Below are 23,656 nucleotides of genomic sequence, written 5' to 3'. Positions count from 1 at the left end.
ATCTCTGGGGCCACCAGGTGGGCCTTGTCCTGGGACTTACATTTCTTCTTCTTCTTCTTCTTCTTCCTCTTCCTCTTCTTCTTCTCTTCAGATGTGGAGTAGGGCAGGGCACAGAGGGAGAGCAGGCTTCTGCAAGATCCGGAACCAAAAGAGAGCGAGCAACCTTGGGGTGCACAAGTGATGCGTCTCATGGCCGAGTTGGTAGTAGGCTTCTGGCCTCAGGTATTAGTAGTGTGATCCCTGTGTGTGAGGGGGTTCAGCCAGTGGGGACATAACAGCCCCACCACAGCTGATGGCCTAGCAGGGTGGAGGGGGGTGACTGGGGGGGAAGGAAGAAGGAAAGAAAGGGGGAGAAAGGAATCCACACCGTAGATGGTAGGAGGGAGTTCTTCCCCAAATGACTCACTCTAAAAACAGAAAATTTAGAAGTGGAGTTCAAACCCGAAGCAAGGACCAAAACACCAAAAAGGATGAAAGAAAACTGCAAGCAATATAGGGAACTACCGTATTTACTCGAATCTAAGCCACACTCGAATCTAAGCCGCACCTGAAAAATGAGACTCGGGGGGGGGGAAAAAAAAAAAAAAAAAAAAAAAAAAAAAAAAAAAAAAAATCCCGAATCTAAGCCGTACGTAAAAGTTGAGACTTGAAATTCAAGGGGCGAGAAAAGTTTTAGGCCGCACCTCCAAATCGAAACAAAGTTGGTCCTTTGTAATAAGAGACACAATTTGGGTCGAATGAAAGACGATACAGCTACAGTAGTTTGGTTCGAGTCGTAAGCTTAGCAGTTAAGCTTTACCAGGTAGCCATTGCTATGCACCAGGCGCTCCGTCCGTATTTATACAGGTACCCTTCCTTTTTCACGTGCTTCATCTGGTTTGAAACGATTGCTTATTTTGCTTTGATCTGATAAGTGCTGTTTTCTTTGTTATATGTGTTCACATCACTCTAAGCTGAAAATGCATTACTGTACTGTGTCATGCATTGTTTGTCACATTCTGATAGTGCGTGTTTACGGTCTGTAGCCGCTCACGGCACGGCTTGCTTCTGTGCACGCTACCGCCGCTTACAATATATAAAAAAAGAAAGGAATCATCTAATTAGCGAAACAATAGCAAGAGACTGCTATTTGTTCTTACTTACACTGCTGCTTTCTTTGATAATGATTAACAAGAACCAAATAATAGACTGCGCATGATAGAACATGTTCTGAACGAGAGTTAGGCGAACATTTTTCTCCACTTGAAAAGCTTTCCAGCTGCTTCTTTAGTACATCAAATTGTGCACAGAAATTAGAGTCATCTTATACTTAGAAATCTAGTCAGTTGCCGTGCTTCATTTCTGACTGTATCACAATTAGGTATAAAAATAATACGAATATAAACATGACACGATATGTATATTCTTCCGCGTTTGCTGTTGTCTCACTCTATAGTTTCGTAGTTCATTAGGCAAACGGGATTTAAATGAGATAGTAGCAAACACTAAAGAATACATGGCAAAATTTGTATTCTTTCTTATGGTGAAGAGAATACTGCATGTGATTCACATTTCGTCAGGTTCCTATAAGCAACCATCTCTTCTCACAGGTAGGAAAAAATTCAGAACGTAGACTTGGCCATACTGACAAACATCCCAAACAGTCTTGCCTGGCGGATTTTCGTAGTAAATGGAAATTCTGCTACATTTGAAGATGAACAATATGGAATTTGTATTTACTTCGTTGGATAATGTATGAAAATGCAGTGGCCGAAACTCAGGGCGGAAAATAAAAGCTCGTCTACCACCTTTTTTTTTAAAATTTATTTACTGACGCAGAGGTTTTGGCACCAGTATCTTTGTACCTACAAAGCATGCCTGTGTAGCGCTACGTATATTCAATGGCAGAAGTTAGTTGTGGCGTCACCTACCAACATTTTTCAGAACTTCTGCTTGCTTTGCACTCTATTCTAAGCCGCAGGCGGTTTTTTGGATTTCAAAAACCGGAAAAAAAGTGCGGGTTAGATTCGAGTAAATACGTACGGTAAGTGGATAACCAGGAAGACATAAATAATAATGCCGAGAGAGGGGAAGGAGGGGGATGCTGGGAAGGAGCACGGATTGGGAAGGAGGGGCACGGTGAAGGAAATGCAATAGCTCAGAGCTCCACGTGCGGCCCGCTCGAACTCATGAAAGAAGCACGAGTTGGTTGGTTGGATTAAAAAAGGGAAAGGGGGGGGGGGGGGGGGGGAGGGAGGGATCAAACTGTGAGGTCATAGATCCCTTGTTCCCAGTAGAACTGCTACCCCAGGAAAAGAAGAAAACAAAGAAGACATAAAGCAAATAACAGGAGAAAGGAAGTACCAGAAGAACGACATAAGGAAAACAAACATTACAAAGGGACAAAGCAGGACAATAAAACCAGAGAGAGACGCAAGAAACAGGGGGAAGAGATTAGGAACAAGAAAGCAGATTACCATGGCCGGCGGACCATGAGAATAAAAAAGGAGAAGCCAGCCACTCTGCAACACATTAAAATCTCCACCCTTAAAGCACTTGGGTGGAGGACAGGGGCAAAGGACATGTGTTAAAACTCAGATCCAATGATAAAACCTACCCTCCCGAATAAAACATAAAACTAAAGCTGCTGTTGAACATAAAACTAAAGCTGCTGTTGAGGCATTGTCACCCATTGAAGGTAGGATGCTGGGAAAGTTAAAAGTCCGCCGCAGAGATGCTAAAAGTGGGCAGTCCAGCAAGAGGTGGATGACTGTCATTTGGGAGCCACAGTGACACTAAGGTGGGTCCTTGCGAGAGAAGAGGTAACCATGTGTGAGCCACGTATGGCCAATGCGGAGCTGACAAAGGACAACTGATTCCCTGAGAGAAGCCCGCACGGAAGGCTTCCACACATTTGCAGTCTCCTTAATGACACACTGTTTTGCATTCTGTTATGCCATGCCGTCTCCCAAAGCCAAAAACTTTGCTGCATAAGACAGAAAGCAGGTCAGTTTCAGAGATGGCAACTCGGATGCTCAGAACTACAAATGTGTGCAACATAACTGGTGAGCAGTTGTGCACGTCGGATCCAAATGAAGGGACCAGGACACTGGTCACTAGACTTGTTCTAAAAGCTCCCGTCACTAGGCGAACAACACAGTGGTGCACTAGGTCGAACAAACACAATGTTGAGGGTGCCGCTGAACCATAAACAAGACTCCCATAGTCAAGGTGGGATTGAACCAGGACTGTAGAGCTGCAGCAGTGTAGAGCCATCTGCACCCCAGTTGGTGTTGCTCAGGCAGTGGAGAGCAGTGAGGTGCTGCCAGCACTCCTGTTAAGCTGATGAAGGTGAGGTAGCCGAGTCAATTGGGCATTGAAAACCAGTCCTAAGAATTGATATGTCTCCACTACAGTGAGTAGGTCATCATTAAGATAAAGTTTGGATTCTGGATGAATGGTACGATGCCGACAGAAGTGCATGGCACACAACTTAATGGCTGAAAACTAGAATACGTGGGCTAGATACCATGATTGCACCTTGTGAATGGCTCCCTGTAGGCAGCGCTCAGCAACATCAGTACTAGAGGAGCAATACAAAATGCAAAAGTCACCCACATACAGAGAAGTGGAGACCAATGGCTCTACAGCTGCTGCTAGGCTGTTAATGTCCACTAAAAATAGAGATATGGTCAATATGGAGCCCTGCAGAATGCCATTCTCCTAAATATGAGGGGGGGGGGGCAGGAGGGGGGGGGGGGGGGGAGTGCTATGGGAGGCACCAAATTGGACACAGAAAGTACGGAGCAACAGGAAGTTTTGAATAAAAATCAGGAGTGGGACCTGGAGACCCCACTCATACAATGTTGTGGCAAGAATATGATGTTGCCAGGTCGTGTTGTATGCTTTACATAAAGACGGCAACCAGGTGTTGGCATCTGGAAAAGGCTGTTCAGATGGCAGACTTGAGGGACACAAGATTACAGCAGTAGAGCGACCCTGGCGGAAGCCGCCCCAACATGGAACTAGTAGGCCACCTGACTCCAGGAGCCAATACAACCATCGACACACCAAACATTCCAGCAGCTTACAGAGAACATTGCTGAGGCTGATGGGCCGATAGCTATCCATATCAAGCGGATTTTTACCTGGTTTGAGCACTGGAATGATGCCATCACGCCCATCCAGTTGAAGATGATGAGGAGGTATCGCTTGTAGTCAGATGAGAGACGTTTAATCAACTGACTCTGCATTCAGTCCAGTCCAGGGGCTGTGTTGGGGCAATGTGCAAGAGCGCTGAGGAGCTCCCACTATATAAATTGGTCATTATAGGGTTCACTGTGGCATGTAGTGAATGAGAGGACTCTCCTTTCCATCCGCCATTTGAGGGTACAAAAGGGTGGGGAGTAGTTTTCTGATGCAGAGGCCTGAGCATAGTGCTCAACAAAGTGCTCAGCACTTATGTTTGAGGCAGTAGAGAGCACGCCGTTGATGTTATCACCAGGTACACCTGTTGGGGTCTGGTACCCAAAAAGACATCTGATCTTCGTCCAGACTTGGGAAGGTGACATATGGCACCCAATGGTCAACACGTACCTCTCCCAACACTCTTGCTTCCATTGTTTTATAAGCAGGAGAATGTGGGCACGGAGCTGCTTAAAGGCTATTAGTTGCTCTAGAGAATGGTGCCGCTTATGTTGTTGTAGAGCTCATTAACACACTTAAATTTCCTCAGTGACTTCCAGCAGCCACCAAGGGAAGCGACTTCAGGGGACCACCAAAGGACTGTCTTTCACCAGGGGCACTCTAGAGAACGAGGGATCACGTTTTCCGCCACAGAAATTATAGTTGTGGTGACCTGCTCAATCACAATATCGATGGCACCATGTGGGGGAGATTCAACAGTGACAGCAAAGGTGAAGGGTATCCAGTCTGCCTTGTTTAAAGCCAATGCGTGTAGGTGTCCTTGGGCATGACACCAGGGGAGTGACAGGAAGACGGGGATGTGGTCACTACCACACAGGTCGTCATGTGCTCTCCAGTGGATAGATGAGAGAAGTCCTGGGCTACAAATTGATAAATCAATGGCCAAGTAACTGCCACGAGCCACACTGAAATGTGTGGTGGCCCCAGTATTTAAGAAGCAGACGTCAAGCTGGGGCAGCAAATTTTCGACATCTCTGCCACAGCCAGTAAGCACGGTGCTACCCCACAAGAGGTTACCGGCATTAAAATCTCCCAAAAGTGGGAAAGGTTTAGGGAGTTGATCAATCAGTGCAGCCAACATCTTCAGGGTTACCGCACCATCTGAAGGGAGATATATACTGCAGACAGTTATTTCCTGCATCGTCTGTATCCTGACAGCCACAGCTTCAAGAGGAGTTTGGAGGGGCACAGTTTCACTACATACTGAGTTCAGGACATAAACGCAACTCCACCTGACACTTTATTATATTTGCTACGGTTCTTGTAATATCCCCTGTAATCACAAAAGGCAGGGGTCAGCATTGCCGGGAGCCAGGTTTCCTGGAGGGCAATGTAGAAAGCAGATGTAAAGCTTAATATTTGCCATAGCTCAGCCAGGAAATGCAACACTCATGTAGGCAGTCTACGCCTCAGGGTCACCTGCTGCCACTGTGAGCCCCCGGGGGCATCATGCCCTGGCAAGGTGTACATTGGCACCACCAGTGCCAAGATTTCAGATGTGGAATAGCTCATACGGTAGATTTGTTGGATGACCATATCTGTTGTTCAACTGTTGATAAGCAAAGAAACTGTGCATCACATAATCCATGAGAAGTTTCATTATGGCAAAGTTTGTGCACAGACGGTGCCCAAGCATCTCTCAGAGAATCAGATATGGTGAGGATGGTGTTTGCCTGAACCATCTGTTGAGATATGCGGAGCAAGGAACGGATTTCATTGCTGCGACTGTGGCATGTGATGAAATGTGGTGCCACCACTTCAACCCTGTCTGAGTGGTGGCATCTCGTCTCCCTTTGTTCAAAACCAGCCCAATCAGCCGCAACTGCTGCACATACGATGATCACTTTCTTTTCCAATGTAGAATGACCTCTATCCATCTGGCTATTACAGAGTGCAACAGTTAATGATAAAATGTATTGCATCACACTGCTAAGGCTGAAATAGGCCATGAAGAACAAGCACACGGGCTAGCTCTCAAATGGCATAGTGCTTCTCCATGACATTAGGTTGTGTTTGTACAAAGATCCTACAGCACCCCCAAAAATTTCAATGGGAGGTCCTGGAATATCCTCCTTACAGCCCTGATAACTCCCAATCTGACTCGCATATCTTTGGCCCCTTAAAACAATCTCTGAAAGCTCAGAGGTTCACCTATGATGAGGAAGTACAGGACACAGTGGAAAACTGAACCTGGAGTTTCTTCGCTGAAGCCATCCAGTCCCTACCGACAAGCTGGGATCAGTGTATCAACATCAGCAGCAATTATGTATTGTTGTACTGTTCTAAATAACTGTAATTGTGATACTGTTTTTAAAATGTCTTTACATATAACTACAGTCTAATTTTCATTTGGACGCACCTTACACTTGATAATGAAGTTGGTCTGAAAAAATTAATGGTTATGAAAACACCACTGTCATTAAACTAGTAACATTTTTAGAGCCAGTCAAAGAAGCAACAAAATGCTCAATGGTGAGAGACCTCTGACAATAACTGTTTTTGTTTTGAGTGCAGACTGGAAAATCACTGCAATGCAGCACCCGGCAATGCAGAGGCAATTTTACAACAATCAATTTTTTCAATTATTGACTAAAATGCTGTCACAATTATATAATGTTCTAATATCTCACACCTCCCCTGCCTGTGACACTACACTTGCGACATAACGCTAAGTGTTTGGTTTGATGGTTATGTTGTAACATTTGTAGTATTAGTTTTTCAGTCACGATTCTTTGGTGCTGAAAAAATATAATCTGCTGCCACTCATGTTTACTAGTCACCAACTGCAGAAAGGAAACAAAAAAGGACATTTGTGCCTTCTTGTTCCAGTAGCAGTCATACTGAGTGGAGGCAAGTCAGAAGCACATTCATAATTTTATAATGTTTTACTCAATATAGTGGCAAGTTAACGAAAGATTTGGTGTTGCATTCATTATTTCAAATATCACCGAAAACTTTATGATACTTATAATATAGGCTTTTTCACAAAGTGAAAACCAAGTACGGAAAGCAGATTGCATACCTGGAATAACAGAGCATTTCAGATTTGAGAGAGCAAGAAATGATGATGATGATGATGATAATGATGATGTTGTTGCTTACTACTACTACTACTATCCTGCAGCAATACGTATACAGCCAAATCTGGTTAACGAATTTCTGTCTCCTGGTCAGAATATTAGCACCAACACCAGATTTCCAATGCAGGCTTACTATTACCACAGTGGTAGCATGGTGTGCCAACCTTTGAAGCCACGCTACTTCCCATGGTGCCCTGTATGATCACAGCATTCTCACTCCAAACATTCACACTCATGTATGCCATATCCCAGTGAGAATTAGTGAGGGAACCACCACTTTGCTGATCTTTTATTTTCCAATCAGTCAAGAACATTCATAGTTGATGGGTGACTTTAAATAGCAATGTGATTCAATTCAGTCATGTCACTGAGCTTTTGGAACACCCACTGGATGGCTCCAGCACATCCACTGAGTGTCACCAGAAAGTAAAAATGCTGGTTACAGCTGGTGGGAAACACTATGGCTCGCTTCAGGCAGTGCAGCTTTCCGAGCATGGTCTGCCCTGTCGAGCCACCAGCATGAAAAATCGCCTGCCATCACAATGCTGATGTGAGGATTTTGTGCCATGTGCCTCAACTGATGAGAATTTGGACTCAACTGGATTTTCAGCCTGCATATTACCTTGGGTTGGTATCGGCTCGGTTTCACTAGCATTAAATGTGAAACACAAAGCGCCAAATGATTTCTTGTCAATAATTCTGGATTTTGAGTTATTCTTTTTTAACATCCAGCATTAAATTACAGACAATTTAAAAAATAAAAAATAAATTAAAAAATTTAATTCCATCTTTCAACCTGAGCGAGCTACAACAGACTGAATATTTGTGATGGAAAAGATGTGTTTTGAGATAATACTTTAAAAGTTTCACTTTATTACCATTGTTTAATTGGACATATTTAAGAAACAAATTCTGCATATATATTACCCATAAAATGTTCTTGGTCAAATGGTACAGAGTTTTTTTAGGTTAACATCACATATTACGAGATTAACCCTTTCAGACCTATAACACATTAGTGTACATAAATCTAAAACCATGTACATTGCCTCTGACAGAGAGAAATTAATGAACCCTTTGCTGCTTTTCTTGGCAGACTACTGGTATGTTATTGCCAGCTGCAAATTGGCAACATCTGAGGGCATTTATAATTCTCATATAAAAACGGACCTCTCACCTTGTTTGGTACTATTGCAATCACATTTTTTTTTTTTTTTTTTTTTTTTTGTATACAAGGCTACTCTGAGCTTCATAAAATGCCTCTTAAATTTAAGAGATGCTATTTTGTGGAACACTACATGTGGAGCTGCAAGATTTTGAAAAGCAATTTTTGTCGGGGCAATGTTGTTTCCCCATAACAAAATGAGGCCCATTTTCAGAAGAATGACATTGATTGATTTTAATGTTACTATGATTGCTTTTAATGATATCATTGACTCCTGTTAAATTCAAACAACTTTTAAATCAACATGAGCATGTACAAAATGAAGTAAATTATTACCAAAAATGAAAATAGATTATGTAGACATCTCTGAACATTTTTGGTTGTACTGAAGATTTTGCTTCTTTGACAAGAGCTGCCCTTTTGTTTTCCATTTGACCGGAGATCAATTGTGACAAATAAATTATTGTGTTATTAGCTCATTAGGAACCCATTGTGTGGCAGAACAATTGGGTTATGGAAGTAGTATGAAGTCTATTAAAAGGTGGTCGTAGTAAGCTGTAGTGTTTTTATAATTTGTACAAATATTTTTCTACTCATTATTGACTAACTGTCGTAACCTCCATGTTAAATTACACTACCAACTGAACGACAGTTGTGGTTTTTGCCAAGCACATATACAATAACTGCTAGCTGTCTTTATTGTTAATGTTTTAGCTATTGTGTTTTTGGGTGGCTACGTTTAGACTAAATAATGTTTGGCAAGAACAGGGCAGGCATTACCTGCACGAGAAGTAATGGTTGTTGAAATCAAATCTGTAGGAGAGCCACAAGTCCTACAAGTCTACTTTGGACATTACAAATGTGTTCACAAATACACCAGTTAATGAAGCATCAGAAATAATTAAACATAATTTACCAACAGATAAAAGCATAGCAGTAAGTGAGATTGTAGAGCAGTTAGCCTTCTTGCAATGTGGTCTTGATTTCATGACTTTATCTTTAACAGAAAAATTTACCAAATGGAGACCGCTTAGCGATGGGTAATAGTTTGTTAAGTATATTGTCAGGTTTATTTCTTAATGACTTGGAAATTAACTTTTTTGAGAAATTCATTGGTATAAAAGAGGAAATACTGTATTATCACTAGTATGATGATGACACTATAATTTTATTTAAAGGCACTAAATAAGATTTAAATGAAATAACTAACACACTTTATCAAATGCACACAAAAATTACATGTACAGACACACAAGAAACTGATAGCTGAGTTAATTTCCTTGATTAACAGTTGCAGAAAGCCTACATATTTGAGAATCATTATTGGAAATAATTGAATCATACAACCCAACATAAAAAGCATATTTTTATTTATGCTTTAAACAGCATGTTGCAGTTACCACTCACTGACGAAGAAAGTCAGTGTATTTGGAACAATTCTCATGAAGTGACGAAACTGTACTGTGCTATAAAGAAAAACAATGAATGGACGGAACAACAACAATACAAGCAGACCAGTACAAGTAAAATAACAAAGACAAAGAAAATTCCAAAGACAAAAGGTTAATGTCAAATTTCGGAGAAACATTCCTTTAGACACGTGAAGGAGAATGTGCATAAGACCAAGTACCGTAATTCAGGACCATATTAAAAAACTGTTAAAATTTTCAGAATACATACATTGGCCTAACTGGAGACTGTATAAAGATTATAATAAAGAAACTTTCAGTTAAAATCCCAATTGTACAGCATTTGGTGAACATTTGAAGACAACTATCCATACTTTTGGCAAGATTCAAGATAACATGAAAATTAGCCAGGTAAAGACCCTTTATCGGAAGAACTTTTCATAGAAAAGAAGAGAAACAGACAAAATTTATTACATGAACAAAACAAATTTATTTCTATAGATTCTTCCAGTTATTCGACAAAGTGCCAGCGATTGTCTGTTAAGAGACACTCTTAACTACCTGCCATTTTATCCTTACCAAAATATTTTCAGAAGTGTCCTTTTTGAAGATGCATTGGAAGATATATTTTTAAGTATATTTTAATGTATTTTTTGAACAATTACTTTAACAGACATAGCAGCATAGTCAAATTGCACTAACACATGAATGATGTGTGTACATATACAACCATAAAAGCAGCAATTGACATTTAAATTTGTATCTTCTATGGCAGTTTAAAAGTATTTCATTACAAATGGTACTTGTTTAGCATACTTTAATAATTATGTGGTAACTGAATTAAATTGGTTTTTCATGTGGTGAATTCAAACCATTTTTGAGTCAGTCAGTAAAAAATATTCCATTATCTTTTGATGCAAATGACCATAGACATCACAAAAACTAATATTATACAACCAACTTCATCTCTAAGATCTGTAATGTGATCACCCAACTTCTTTGACTGTATGTTACCTTAAAGTAAATTGAATATGTTCTTTTATGTCACTTTAAGGTTCCAACACTCTGTAAATTCCACAGTGTATGGTGATGCTATTGTTGAATTGCCCAAAACCACTTCATAAAAAATACTGACTTCAACTTACGGCTATCCTACCAATTCAAACAGTGGTTCCTCAAACCTCTGGTGATTACTTTTTGGGGGGAGAGGGGTGGGAGGGGTGATTTCTTGAAAGAGCCAAACTGGAGTTTTAAAATCATAAGGATCTGAGTGTTTGGACTGACTAAAACTGTGCAGTGTACTAACAAATCTGAGTAGGTGGATAATGTACTCATACAAATGTGTGTTATGTGATCATTTTAAAGGAAATGTAAATGACATCACATATCCAAGATCTTCAGGGTATTTCTTTTATTTATAGGTTAACAACAGGGTATTATGAGAATTAAATTTTGTAAATCTCTGTAGAAGTGATGCCATCCTGTATTTTCTTTTATTAATCACTGTATATTGTGGTTATTAGAAATTGTATTACTGAATTGTAAATGCAAACTGGGGGTTCAACTCTTGATTTTGATCAGTCTTTTGAAATTTTTAAGTTGTTTATAAAGATAGTACCTAAATGCTGTTGCACAACTCTTAAACCAGCACCACCACTCCTAAAATCACAAATAGTCTGCAGTTATATTTGTTTAATTAGGTAAACACATTCACATTTTTGTACCACAGGACTTTTTTTACATATGCATGGGCTAACTATGACTCAATTAGTGCTCAAGTAATAATGCTAAGTTTGTTTTGTTTGCAGATGATAAACATTGCAATAAGTCACAAGTCAAGTACAGATTTAGAAATGGCTGCTAATTAAATCTTCACTGAAAATAAATTGTTTAAAGCTAATTCACTGTCATTAAACTTTGAAAAGACCCACTACATACATCAGAACCTGTAGATGTCCTTCCAGCACGTGTATGGCATGTGAAGACATGCCGATCGAAGAGGTAGACAATGATGAATTTCTAGGATAACAACTCGATAATGAATGCAGTTGGGAAGGGAATACCACAGAAATGCTGCAGTGCCTGAACAAGTCTGTACTTGCAGCGACAATAATGTTAGGTGTAGGAGACATAAATACAAAAAACTTGCATACTTTTATTCTATTATGTCATAGGGGATCATATTCTGAGGTAACTCATCAAACTGAGCAAAAGTTTTTAGAACACTAAATTGTGGTGTCAATTCAAGAACATTATGGATACAGCTAACTTTGTATTCTAACCACTGCTTCTTAGTTACTTTATTCCTTAATGAAATTTGTTGGAAGTCACGTGTCTTTATTTTCAACCAATAGCTCAATACATAGTACCAATACTAGGAATAAGAACAACCTATATAAAGACCTAAAATCACTCACCTTGGTCCGAAAGAGTCCAATATTGAGGAACACAATTTTTCAATGAATTGCCTGCATCCATTAAAGCCTTGGTTTCAGATAAAGCACAGTTTAAACAGAATTTGAAAGACTTTTTGATAGGCACCTCCTTTTACTCTATAGGTGTATATCTTAAACGGGACTGTTAGATCAGCTTAATTAAAAATGTCTGTTAGATTGCAGTTTTGACAGCACTTGGTCACAACAGTCAAGATTACGTAATTTGTGTACAGTAAATTTATTAAAAGTGTATAACTATGTTTCATTCTGATAATGTACTAATTATGTAAATATTAGAAATTCCAGTTTACCGTAATCTATTCACCTATTTCATCAATATCCTGACAAATGATCAGGGTAATGGGTATTGTGTTCAAATGTTTATGCTGTTTATGTTATACTTTCTAACTTGTTCCGCACCCACAAGAAGCATCTCATTTTTGGGTCTGTGGAATGAAAACTAAATCTAACCTAATCTAAAAAAAATACTAAATACAAAATAGCTTCTGCTCTGCCAATCTCTCACACTTCCATTTTTCTATGTCTAAAAAAGTTTACACACACAAACCACCAATTAAATCATGAATGAAACTGAGGATATATTATTTAACAACTATTGGATTACAAGCATGGAAATTGCTGATGATGTTAATATACTGTACAGTTAATATCATGCAATTGTAATGGACTTTTGGGTGATATAACACCAGTAGCAAAATCCACTGCAGTTCTTTAATTCCAAGCAATAATTACTAAACAGTAACCTCATTGGTAAGGGCTGGCAATTACTGCCGATTGTACAGATCTTATGTGAATAAGGACAAATGATAAAATGTGTGTGCATGATTATGATATGGGCTGGGAAGCTCAGTTGTCCATTCAGATACTGCCTGAAGAGTTACCAGCACGTATAGCAATTTAATTTCACGGTGCTCCTTATCGTTATTCTCAATTTCATCAAGTTCTCCAGTTAATCACCAAAGCCATTTTCTTGTTGAACCTACAGGAAATCGCAAGTGTGATCAACATTTGAATGTCGACTCATGATAATCCACTAATTTACAGTTAAGTGCTGTTCTCACGACTTTTTCCATTAACATCTCCAGTCTGTAACTGGAGTTTCTGTCTTGCTAAATAAGCCTCCTTGCAACTTTCTGGTCTCCCACAGGTTTCAGTAAATTGAAAGCTATGATAAAACCTTCTATTTACAATGTTAGAATGCAGGAGCATTCATTCTATTTATTACACAGTTTAGAGTAAAGAAATTTAAATATGCAAACAACATTTTTGTTTGTAATCAGATGATTACCATATCTATCAATCCTTCAATAAGATATAGTGAGTACTTTCAAAAAGTGTAGCTCACAATGAAACGCATCAATGTCAATTTCAGTATAACTATACATAAACTTCTTAAGTAGAGAAATAAAACAATATACTCACGGAACGACCATAGTAACTGAACTGTGTATACTCAAACATGATTCGGTTTCTATTTTCTTCCCATAACCTGCGTTCTCTTCTTTTGAGGATGGCTTCTTCCCCCAAACGCCTGCGTTTAGCCTGACGAGATTCCTCCTCTCCAGAGCCTTCACTCTCTTCATTTTCTTCTTCTGACTGGAATGAATTTATTTAAATTTCATGATGGAAATAAACAAGAGAAACTTATACTAGCACTTCTCCTTTTTTTAAAGAAATTTCTGCCATTTGACTGCTAGTTGATCACTTTTTTTACACAATCATGTTTTTAGATTTGTAGCTATCCTCAAGTGCATGCTGGATTATTAAGATAAGTCACAGGCATTATTAGAATAATGCCTGTGACACACCATCATTGGAAAAACATTTTCCTGGACTTATAGGCCAAATGTCGTATTACAGGCTAAGAGTAAATATCCAACTGATGACATTATGCGCAATGTGAAAACCATTAACAAACACTATGGCATATTTAGCAGAAAATATATTCCTATGACCTTCATTCATCACTTCTGTTCATCAGTTGGAATAATATCAGCAGAATTATGTATCTTGGGTATGTACTCTTATCCTGTGAAACCATAACTGGCCTATAAGATCAGAGATATTTTTTTCAGGAGATGACATAATTCAATGTGCACTGGAGAATGTTTGTATAGCCAAAATCATGACTGTCTAAAATAAATGATAAATTAACAGTGAAATGGCAGAAATGTCTGTCAAAAAATTTTATATGACTGGTCCTCCACGAAGGAAAGATCATTACACAAATACGAGGGTCATTTGAAAAGCAAAGAAACAATTATGACCCATCAATATTTATAGTCAGATAACTAACATTTACCGGAATGTGACAAAAAAGGCAATAGTATGGGAGTGGTGTATCATATTTAGGGGCAGACAAAAATATGTTCATGATGAAGATCACTTGAGCTGGCTGTAAGTGGTGAAGTAAGGATTGAAACAAAAATTAAAGACGATAGGCGTTTCACAATTAGTGGATTGCACTCTTTTTTTTTTTTTTTTGAGACATTCAAGTACCGTGTTGTATGAGATTGTTAGTGCAGATCTGGGCTGTAAATGTGTGTGTGCCAGCTGGGTTTCTCAAATTTTGCTCAACAAATGCAAAACCAAATGAATGGCTGCTGCATTGACATTTCTCTGTCACTGCAAAAAGGATAGTGATCAATGTTTGATTCACACTGTCACTGGTGATGAGACTTTGATATCAGGAAACAAAGTGCCAATGAATGTAATGGCAATAAGCAATCCCCATTGAAATCCAAAAAAGCAAAACAAATTTTAAGCACCAGAAAGATTATGGCTACAGTGTTTTGGCGTCGTAACGGTGTCCTGCTCATAGATCACTTACCTAGAGGCGAGACCATGAATGCAGTGGCCTACCGTCAAGATGATTCAATGACTTGGCCATGCCATTAAAAACAAGTGGTGCAGAATGCTTGTCACTGGAGTCAAACACCTACACAATAATGCACATCTGCATGCAGCAGGTGTGACATAGGTCTTGTGTCAGTGATTTCAGTTGGAAATGTTCCAACAACTGCTGCACAGTCCAGACTTGGTACCAAGTGATTATCCCTTTCCTCCAAATTGAAAGACTTTTTGAGTGGACAATGCTAAGGAAGTGATGATGAACTTAAAGAAGCCATTAACCTGTGGTTCAACAATTTAGCGACAAATGAGTATGCAGAAGGCACAGAAAAGCTGGTAAAACGGTGTGACAAGTGCATGAATTTGAATGGTAACTACATAGAAAAGTAGCTTGAATATAAAATTGTATGTAAAACAGTTTCGTTTAATTACATCAAATAAAACATTCTACAGAAAAAAGTGTTCTTTACTTTCTGAATGGCCCTCATATAACCAACATCAATAAAAACTTATTCCAGCAGTTATTACAGATTACGTATTAGTCATAACAGCCTGTAGATTGAGTTATTTTGGTTGGTTGGTTTGTTTGGGGTATAAAGGTATCAAACTATAGGGTAATCAGTCCCTTTTTCCTGACACAAGCAAGGCTCAAGGTAAAAAAAAAACCACCACTACAACCTAAAAAGAACATGAATGGAACAAACAAAAAACTGGGTAAACATATACCACAAGTAAAAGAAGGTGATAAAACTATAGAGCATATGGTCTGGGCTGGCTGATCACAATAATAAAAGACGATGAGCCAGCCACTGTGCCCACACATTAAAATGTCCACCCCAAAAAGATAAGACGAGATGATCACATGTAGGGAACAGACGATTCCCAAGACAAACAAATGCAAAGAAAGTGTGACAGAGTTAAAATGGAGGGAGGGTGGCAACCTCATAGAGAAGGCTAAATGCCCACCCTTAGATGGTATGATAAAAAAAACCTAACAAATAAAACGTAAAACTAAATCTGCTGTTGAGGCATTGTTGGCCAACACTGTAGGTAGGGTGCTGGGAAGGTTAAAACTCTGCCACAGAGCGGCTAAAAGTGGGCAGCCCACCAAGATGTGGACGAGTCATATGTGAGCCACAGTGACGCCAAGGTGGGTCCTCACGACTAAGGAAGTAGCCATGTGTTAACCACGTACGGCCAATGTGAAGCCGGCAGAGAACTTCAGAGTCCCTGCGAGAGGCCCACATGGAGGTCTTCCACACATTCATAATCGCCTTAATAGCACACAGTTTGTTGTGCATACTGAGATTATGTTATACCGTCTCCCAAAGCTGAAAAAGTTGCCGCATAATAATAACAGGCCAGTTACAGGGATGCCAATCTCTAGAAGTGGCTGCCTGGCCAGGAAGTTCATTTCCTGGGATTCCAACACGGCCTGGGGACCACACAAACACCACAGAATAACTGGACCGTTCCAGGGCCTAGATGGACTCCTGGATGGTCACTACCAAAGGATGGTGGGGGTAGCACTGGTCAATGACTTGTAGGCTGCTCAAGGAGTTAGTACAGAGAAGAAACGACTCGCCAGGGCATGAAATGATGTGCACAAGAGAATGAGAAATGGTCGCCAACTCTGCAGTGAAAACACTGCAGCCATCTGGCAAGGAGTGTTCTTCAATATGTCCTCCAAGAACATAAGCAAAGCCAACATGACCATCACGCTGTCAGTGTAAACCACTTCATGGTGCCGGCACATGTCAAGAATCAAGAAGAAGTGACAGCAGAGAACTGAGGAGATAACGGAGTCCTTAGGACCATGGGAAAGATCCAGGCGAAGCTTTGACCTAGGTCTACACCATGGAGGTGCACATGAATGGACCTCTAGTATTGGCGGTAAAGGCAAGGACTCCACTTCAGACACAAGAGATCAGATACAAACCACAATCTTAAGCCTTGACCAGTCCTAAGAATCAATACGTCTCCACTACAGTGAGTAGATCATCATTAAGATAAAGTTCAGATTCCAGATGAACGGTACAACATCGACAGAAGTGCACGACACATGACTTCGCGGCTGAAAACTGGAATCCGTGGGCTAGAGACCATGACCGCACCTTGTGGAAGGCTCCCTGTAGGTGTTGCTCTGCAACACCAGTATTGGAAGAGCAGTAGGAAATGCAGAAGACATCTGCATACAGAGAAGGTGTGACCAACGGCGCAACAGATGCAGGTAGACCATTAATGGCCACTAAAAATAGAGATACACTCAATACAGAGCCCAGTGGGACCCCATTCTCCTGGATATGGGGGGAACTATAGGAAGCACCAACTTGGACACGGCAAGTATGGAGCGATAGGAAATTTAGGATAAAAATCATGAGCACGCCCCCAAAATGCCACTCATATAATGTGGCAAGGATATGATGTCGCCAGGTTGTGCCATAAGCTTTTCGTAAATCAAAAATGACGGCAACCAGGTGTTGGTGTCTGGAAAAGGCTGTTCGGATGGCAGACTCGAGGGAAACTAGATTATTAATGGTAGAGCGACCCTGTCGGAAACTGCCATAGCATGGAGCCAGTAGGCCACGAGACTCCAGGATCCAACACAACTGCTGACTTACCATATGTTGTAACAACTTACAAAGAATGTTGGTGAGACTGATGGGCCGATAGCCATCCATATCAAGCAGATTTTTACCGTGTTTAAGCACTGGAATGATGGTGCTCTGCTGCCATTGCGATGGAAGGACACCATCGTACCTGATCCCATAAAAGATGACAAGGAGATGTCACTTGTAGTCGGACGAGAGATGTTTGATCATCTGACTGTGGATCCGATCTGGCGCAGGAGCTGTGTCAGGGCAATGTACAAGGAGCTCCCACTCTGTAAATCGAGCATTATACGGTTCACTGTGACGTTCAGTAAATGAGAGAGCTTTGCTTTCCATCTGCTGTTTGAGGGTGCGAAATACTAGGGGATAGTTTTCTGATGCGGAGGCTAGAGCCTAATGCTCAGCAATTGCGTTTACCCAATGGGCAAGATGTACCTCTCACAACACGCCTGTTTCCGTCTTTTTAGTAGTTGGTGAATGCGAGCACGGAGCTCTTTAAAAGCTATTAGGTGTAGCTATGTCGCTGTAGAGCTTGCTGATGCTCTTTAATGGCCTCAGCGATTTTGGGCGACCACCAAGGTACTGACTTTCACCGGAGGAACCCTAAGAACAAGGGATCGTGTTTTCCCCCGCGGAAATGATCGTTCTGGCGACCCATGTGGGGGAGATTCAATGGTGACTGCACAGGTGAAAGCTTCGCGTCTGCAATGTTTAAAGGCCAATTTGGTAGACATCTGGGGGAATGGCACTGGGGGAGTGACAGGAAGATTGGGAAAGTGGTCGCTACCACACAAGTCGTCGTAGGCTCTCCAGTGGACAGGTGGGATAAGTTGTGGGCTGCAGAGATAAATCATTGGTTGAGTAAGTGCCACAAGCCACAATTCAAATGTGCGGGAGCCCCAGCACTTAAGAGGCATGGGTCGAGTTGAGACAGGAAAGTTTTGACATCTCTACCTCGGCCAGTAACCACAGTGCCACCCCACAAGGGGTTATGGGTGTTAAAATCTCCCAAAGTAGGAAAGGTTTACGGAGTTGATCAATCAGTGCAGCCAACGCGTTCAGGGGTACTGCACCATCATCTGGAGGAAGATATATGTTGCAGACAGTTATTTCCTGTGTCGGCCTCATCCTGACACCCACAGCTTCAAGAGGGGTTTGAAGGGGCACAGGTTCACTGCATACTGAGTTCAGGACATTGATACAAGCTCCACCTAATACTCTATTATAGTCACTATGGTTCTTGCAATATCCTCTAAAGCTGCGAAAGGCAGGGGTCCGCATTGCCGGGAACCACCGTTTCCTGGAGGGCAATGCAGAAAGCAGGTGTAAAGCTGCTTAACAGTTACCATAGCTCAGCCAGGTGGTGGAAAAAACCACAGCAATTCCACTGGAGGATGATGTTATCATGAGGCTGGGAAGGCATGAAGCATGCAAGGATGCAGGTTACGCCTCAGGGTCACCTGCTGCCACCTATTGAGTATTTGTATCCATTCATGTTGTGGGTAAGGCATCAGTGGGATCCAGGTCCTCAGGGGATCTCCACCTCATCCGCAGGTACAGAATTGGTAGGGAGTTGTGGTGCTGGGGCCACCGGAGGGACATTTTTCTTAGCAGACTTCTTTGTTTGATTGCCCTCTCACTTTTCTTTGTGGACTTGCTGGGAGTACTTCTCCGAAGTAGCTTCAGACATGGAGGAAGACCATGAAGATCTTCATACAGCAGATTTTGGCTCCTTTAGCCTTTGGTGAGTGTCACTGTGGCATTGGTGAAGACCTCGGGAGAGAGGGTTCGAAGTGACCCCTTCCGCACGAGAGGAGCCGGAGGAGGCTGTTGCTTCTCCAGCTGGGGGGAGGGGACCAATGTCCCCTGCATTTGGGTGGGCCTTGCTCCCGAAGTAGGTACTTTGAGAGCAATGGAAGGAGATTGTCCCCCAACCATCAAGGGAGCAGATGTATTCTGGAGGTCCAGAGGGACCACTGTTCGTCGCACAGTGTGTGGTACGACTGGTACTTGTGATGGCAATGGTAATGTAGCTGCAGCATATGTGGATGTCAACAGAATGGGGTGTAATTGTTCAAATTTATGTTTAGCCTCTTGGTACGTCAACAGGTCCAGGGTCTTATACTCCATGATTTTTCACTCCTTTTGGAGTACTGTGCAGTCTGGCAAACAGGGGGAGTGCTGCTCTCCGCAGCTGATACAGGTGGGAGGAGGCACACAGGGAGTATCTGCATGCAGTGGACGTCTGCAGTCTCGACATGTGGTGTTGGAAGTGCAGCGGGAAGACATGCCCAAATTTCCAGCACTTAAAGCACTGCATAGGGGGTGGGATGTATGGTTTAACATCATAGCAGTAAACCATCACCTTGACCTTTTCGGGCAATGAATCACCTTCAAAGGCCAAGATGAAGGCACCAGTAGTAACCCTGTTGTCTTTGGGTCCCCTGTAAATGTGCCAGGTGAAATTAACACCCCACCACTCTACATTGGCATGGAGCTCATCATCAGACTGCAAGAGCAGGTCGCGATGGAAAATAATCCCCTGGACCATGTTGAGGTTTTTATGGGGAGTGACGGAAACAGAAATATCACCCACACACTCATAAGTGAGTAACGCCTGGGTTTGGGCTGGGGATGCTGTCTGAATCAAGACTGCACCGTTTCTCATCTTGGACAGCACTTCCACTTCCCCAAACTTATCCTCAAGATGTTCAACAAAAAACTGAGGCTTCATAGGTAGAAAGTAGTCACTGTCCATTCTGCTACAGACTAAATACCGAGGCGAATATGGCTCTCTTCGTTCTGTAGCCTGATGTCCCTCCCATGGTGTAGCGAGGGAGGGAAACAATTTAAGGTAATATTTGTCAGCATTATACTCGATCTTGCCCTTCTTAGAGACTGCTGGCGCTGTACGGTCACCAGCAAGAGATGACTTAGTCCACTTCATTGAGGGTCATCTGCCCTGATACCATCCACTCCGATCAGGGGCTCTCCTCACGGGCGCCACACAGCCACAGCAAAGGCCACCTGGCATGACGGCTGTTGCCAGGAATCCTGATGCCCCAGGAAGACAGGCAGCTACTCCTTAGCATACATGGGAGTTAACAGCTCAGGCATCAGCAGTGTGATCCCTGTGTTGTCAGGGAGCTACCACCAAATGGGTACATGGTGGCCCCACCACAACAGACTGGCTACCATGCTGGATATTGGGTGCAGAGTGATCCAATATTGTCATGGGGGCAAAATAGGACAGGAGACAACAGAAGATGACATACCCCGGACAATGTCCTCGGCCAAATAGTTGAATTGTGGGTGGAGATGCTAAGCCATATGGAGCACACTTCTGTATAATTTGGGAAGTGGCAGGTCAAACCATAAAATGGGAACTGAACTTATAGGGCTAAAAAGTGTGACTCCTTTTAGTCGCCTCTTATGACAGGCAGGGATACAGGAATACCTCGGGCCTGTTGTAACCCCCGGTCCCGCAGGGGGAAGTTATTTTGGAATTCAAAAAGCAAATCAAATAGTGGGAAATTTATATGAATCCACATGTACTGTAGAAATCAGACAATGACATTCAATTCTTCTTGTCACAGTTCAGAGAGTATAACACAATATGCTTGCTTCTCAAATAAGGACTATGTACAAGTGTGTGACACATTACCAAGGCGAATATGTCCAATGGATAAGAAATCAACTGTTTGTTATTATTAATGGTTTTCGAAGTCATTTACATAAGCTTTTCGTGGCTTCCAGTCTCTCAGACACACAAGTCAGGAAAATAGTTTCAAAATAATCTAAATTTGCACAATACCAATCTTAAACAGTAAGCAGAAAGTTGGCATCTAAAATGTACTCTAACCTATACCACTCTATATTGATCAGGGAGGAAAAAATATATATAATAGAAAGAAACTTCCACATGGGAAAAATATATTAAAAACAAAGATTCCAAGACTTACCAAGCGGGAAAGCGCCGGCAGACAGGCACATGAACAAAACACACACACACAGAATTAGGAAGGAGAGGGAAAGACGAAAGGATGTGGGTTTTAAGGGAGAGGGTAAGGAGTCATTCCAATCCCGGGAGCGGGAACACTTCCCTTAGGAAGCGCGCGCACACACACACGCACGCGCACACACACACACACACACACACGCACGCACGCACGCACACACACACACAAGCAGAGATATACATAATCAGGCACCATGAAGTGAATGTAGTGGGTTGTGCACAAAACACTCTGTTATCAGTACTGGTATAGTTAAATAAATTGCACTGGCTGAAAATCTAACTTTAACTGACATTCAACATAATTTAAAAGTTCTTTATGTTGAAACAACTTGTGACTGAAAGGCTAATAATGAGTATGCAGTAAAATTTTTTGTGCAAGAGACTGAGGTGTGGCAACTAGGCTTTATTCCTACTTAGTGGGGAAGGCTGCTTGGGGAACCAAATTCAGATACACACAGCTGTTACACTATTTATGCATAACACATTTGAAAACCTACTAAAACAACAAGATGGAACCAAACAATGCAGAATACACATTCAGTATATCATAGCCCAAACTATTCAAGAACTTAAACACGCAACTTTTTTTCAGTTTCTCCACAGACTTTAATCTGAAACTCCAAAATTTTCACCCCCCCCCCCCAAATTTAAAGAGGAAGCTGACTGAGTTATGTAGGCATAACTCAAGTCCATGTTAACAGTTTCATTTTTGTCACTATCTCTCCTCTACACTTCAAGATCAAAAATATCTTGACACCCCCAAAAACTTACTTTTTCACATTAGGTGTATGTGCTGCTACCTACTGCCAGGTACTCCATATCAGTGACCTCAGTAGTCATTAGACATCACGAGAGAGTAGAATGGGGCTCTCCGCAGAACTCATGGACTTCGAACGTGGTCAGGTAATTGGGTATCACTTGTGTCATATGTCTGTATGCGAGATTTCCACACTCCTAAACATCCCTATGTCCACTGTTTCCGATGTGATAATTAAGTGGAAATGTGAAGGGACACTTACAGCACAAAAGTGTACAGGCAACCTCATCTGTTAACTGACAGAGACTGCTGAAAGTTGAAGAGGGTCCTAATGTGTAATAGGCAGACATCTATCCACACCATTACACAGGAATTCCAAACTGCATCATGATCCACTGCAAGTACTATGACAATTAGGCAGGAGGTGAGAAAACTTTGATTTCATGGTCAAGCAGCTGTTCATAAGCCACAAGTCACACCAAATGACACCTCGCTTGGTGTAAGGAGTGTTAACATTGGATGACTGAACAGTGGGAAAACGTTACATGGAGTGACAAATCATGGTACACAATGTGGTGTTCCGATGGCAGGGTGTGGGTTGGCAAATGCCCAGTAAACGTCATCTGCCAGCATGTGCAGTGCCAACAGTACAATTTTAAGGAGGTGGTGTTATGGTGTGGTCATGTTTTTCATGGAGAGCGATTGCACTCCTTGTTGTTTTGTATGGCACTATCACAGCATAGGCCTACATTGATGCTTTATGCACCTTCTTGCTTCCCACTGTTGAAGAGCAATTTGGGGATGGCGACTGCTCTCTTTCAACATGATCAAGCACCTGTTCATAATGTACGGCCTGTGGCGAAGTGGTCATATGACAACATCCCAGTAATGGACTGGCCTGCACAGAGTCATGACCTGAATCCTATAGAACACCTTTGGGATCTTCTGGAACGCCGACTTCATGCCAGGTGTCACTGCCTGACATTGGTACCTCTCCTCAGTGCAGCACTCCATGAAGAATGGGCTGCCATTCCCCAAGAAACCTTCTAGCACCTGACTGAATGTATGCCTGTGAGAGTGCAAGCTGTCACAAGGCTAAGGGTGGTCCAACACAATATTGAATT

General features: G+C 41.7%; 1 protein-coding gene across 1 annotated transcript in view; it reads right to left on the bottom strand.

The window, feature by feature from the left end:
- LOC126284015 (cell division control protein 45 homolog) overlaps positions 1-23,656 on the bottom strand; it is a 138,117-nt gene that overhangs the window by 92,727 nt on the left and 21,734 nt on the right. Inside the window, exon 5 of the mRNA XM_049982560.1 lies at positions 13,718-13,891. Within this exon, the coding sequence (XP_049838517.1) occupies positions 13,718-13,891 (174 nt within the window). The remainder of the gene's footprint in view (positions 1-13,717; positions 13,892-23,656) is intronic.

This window comes from Schistocerca gregaria, chromosome 8, assembly GCF_023897955.1.
Source record: "Schistocerca gregaria isolate iqSchGreg1 chromosome 8, iqSchGreg1.2, whole genome shotgun sequence".
NCBI lineage: Eukaryota > Metazoa > Arthropoda > Insecta > Orthoptera > Acrididae > Schistocerca > Schistocerca gregaria.
Note: the sequence above shows the minus strand (reverse complement) of the source record. Positions and strands in the feature narration are given on the sequence as shown.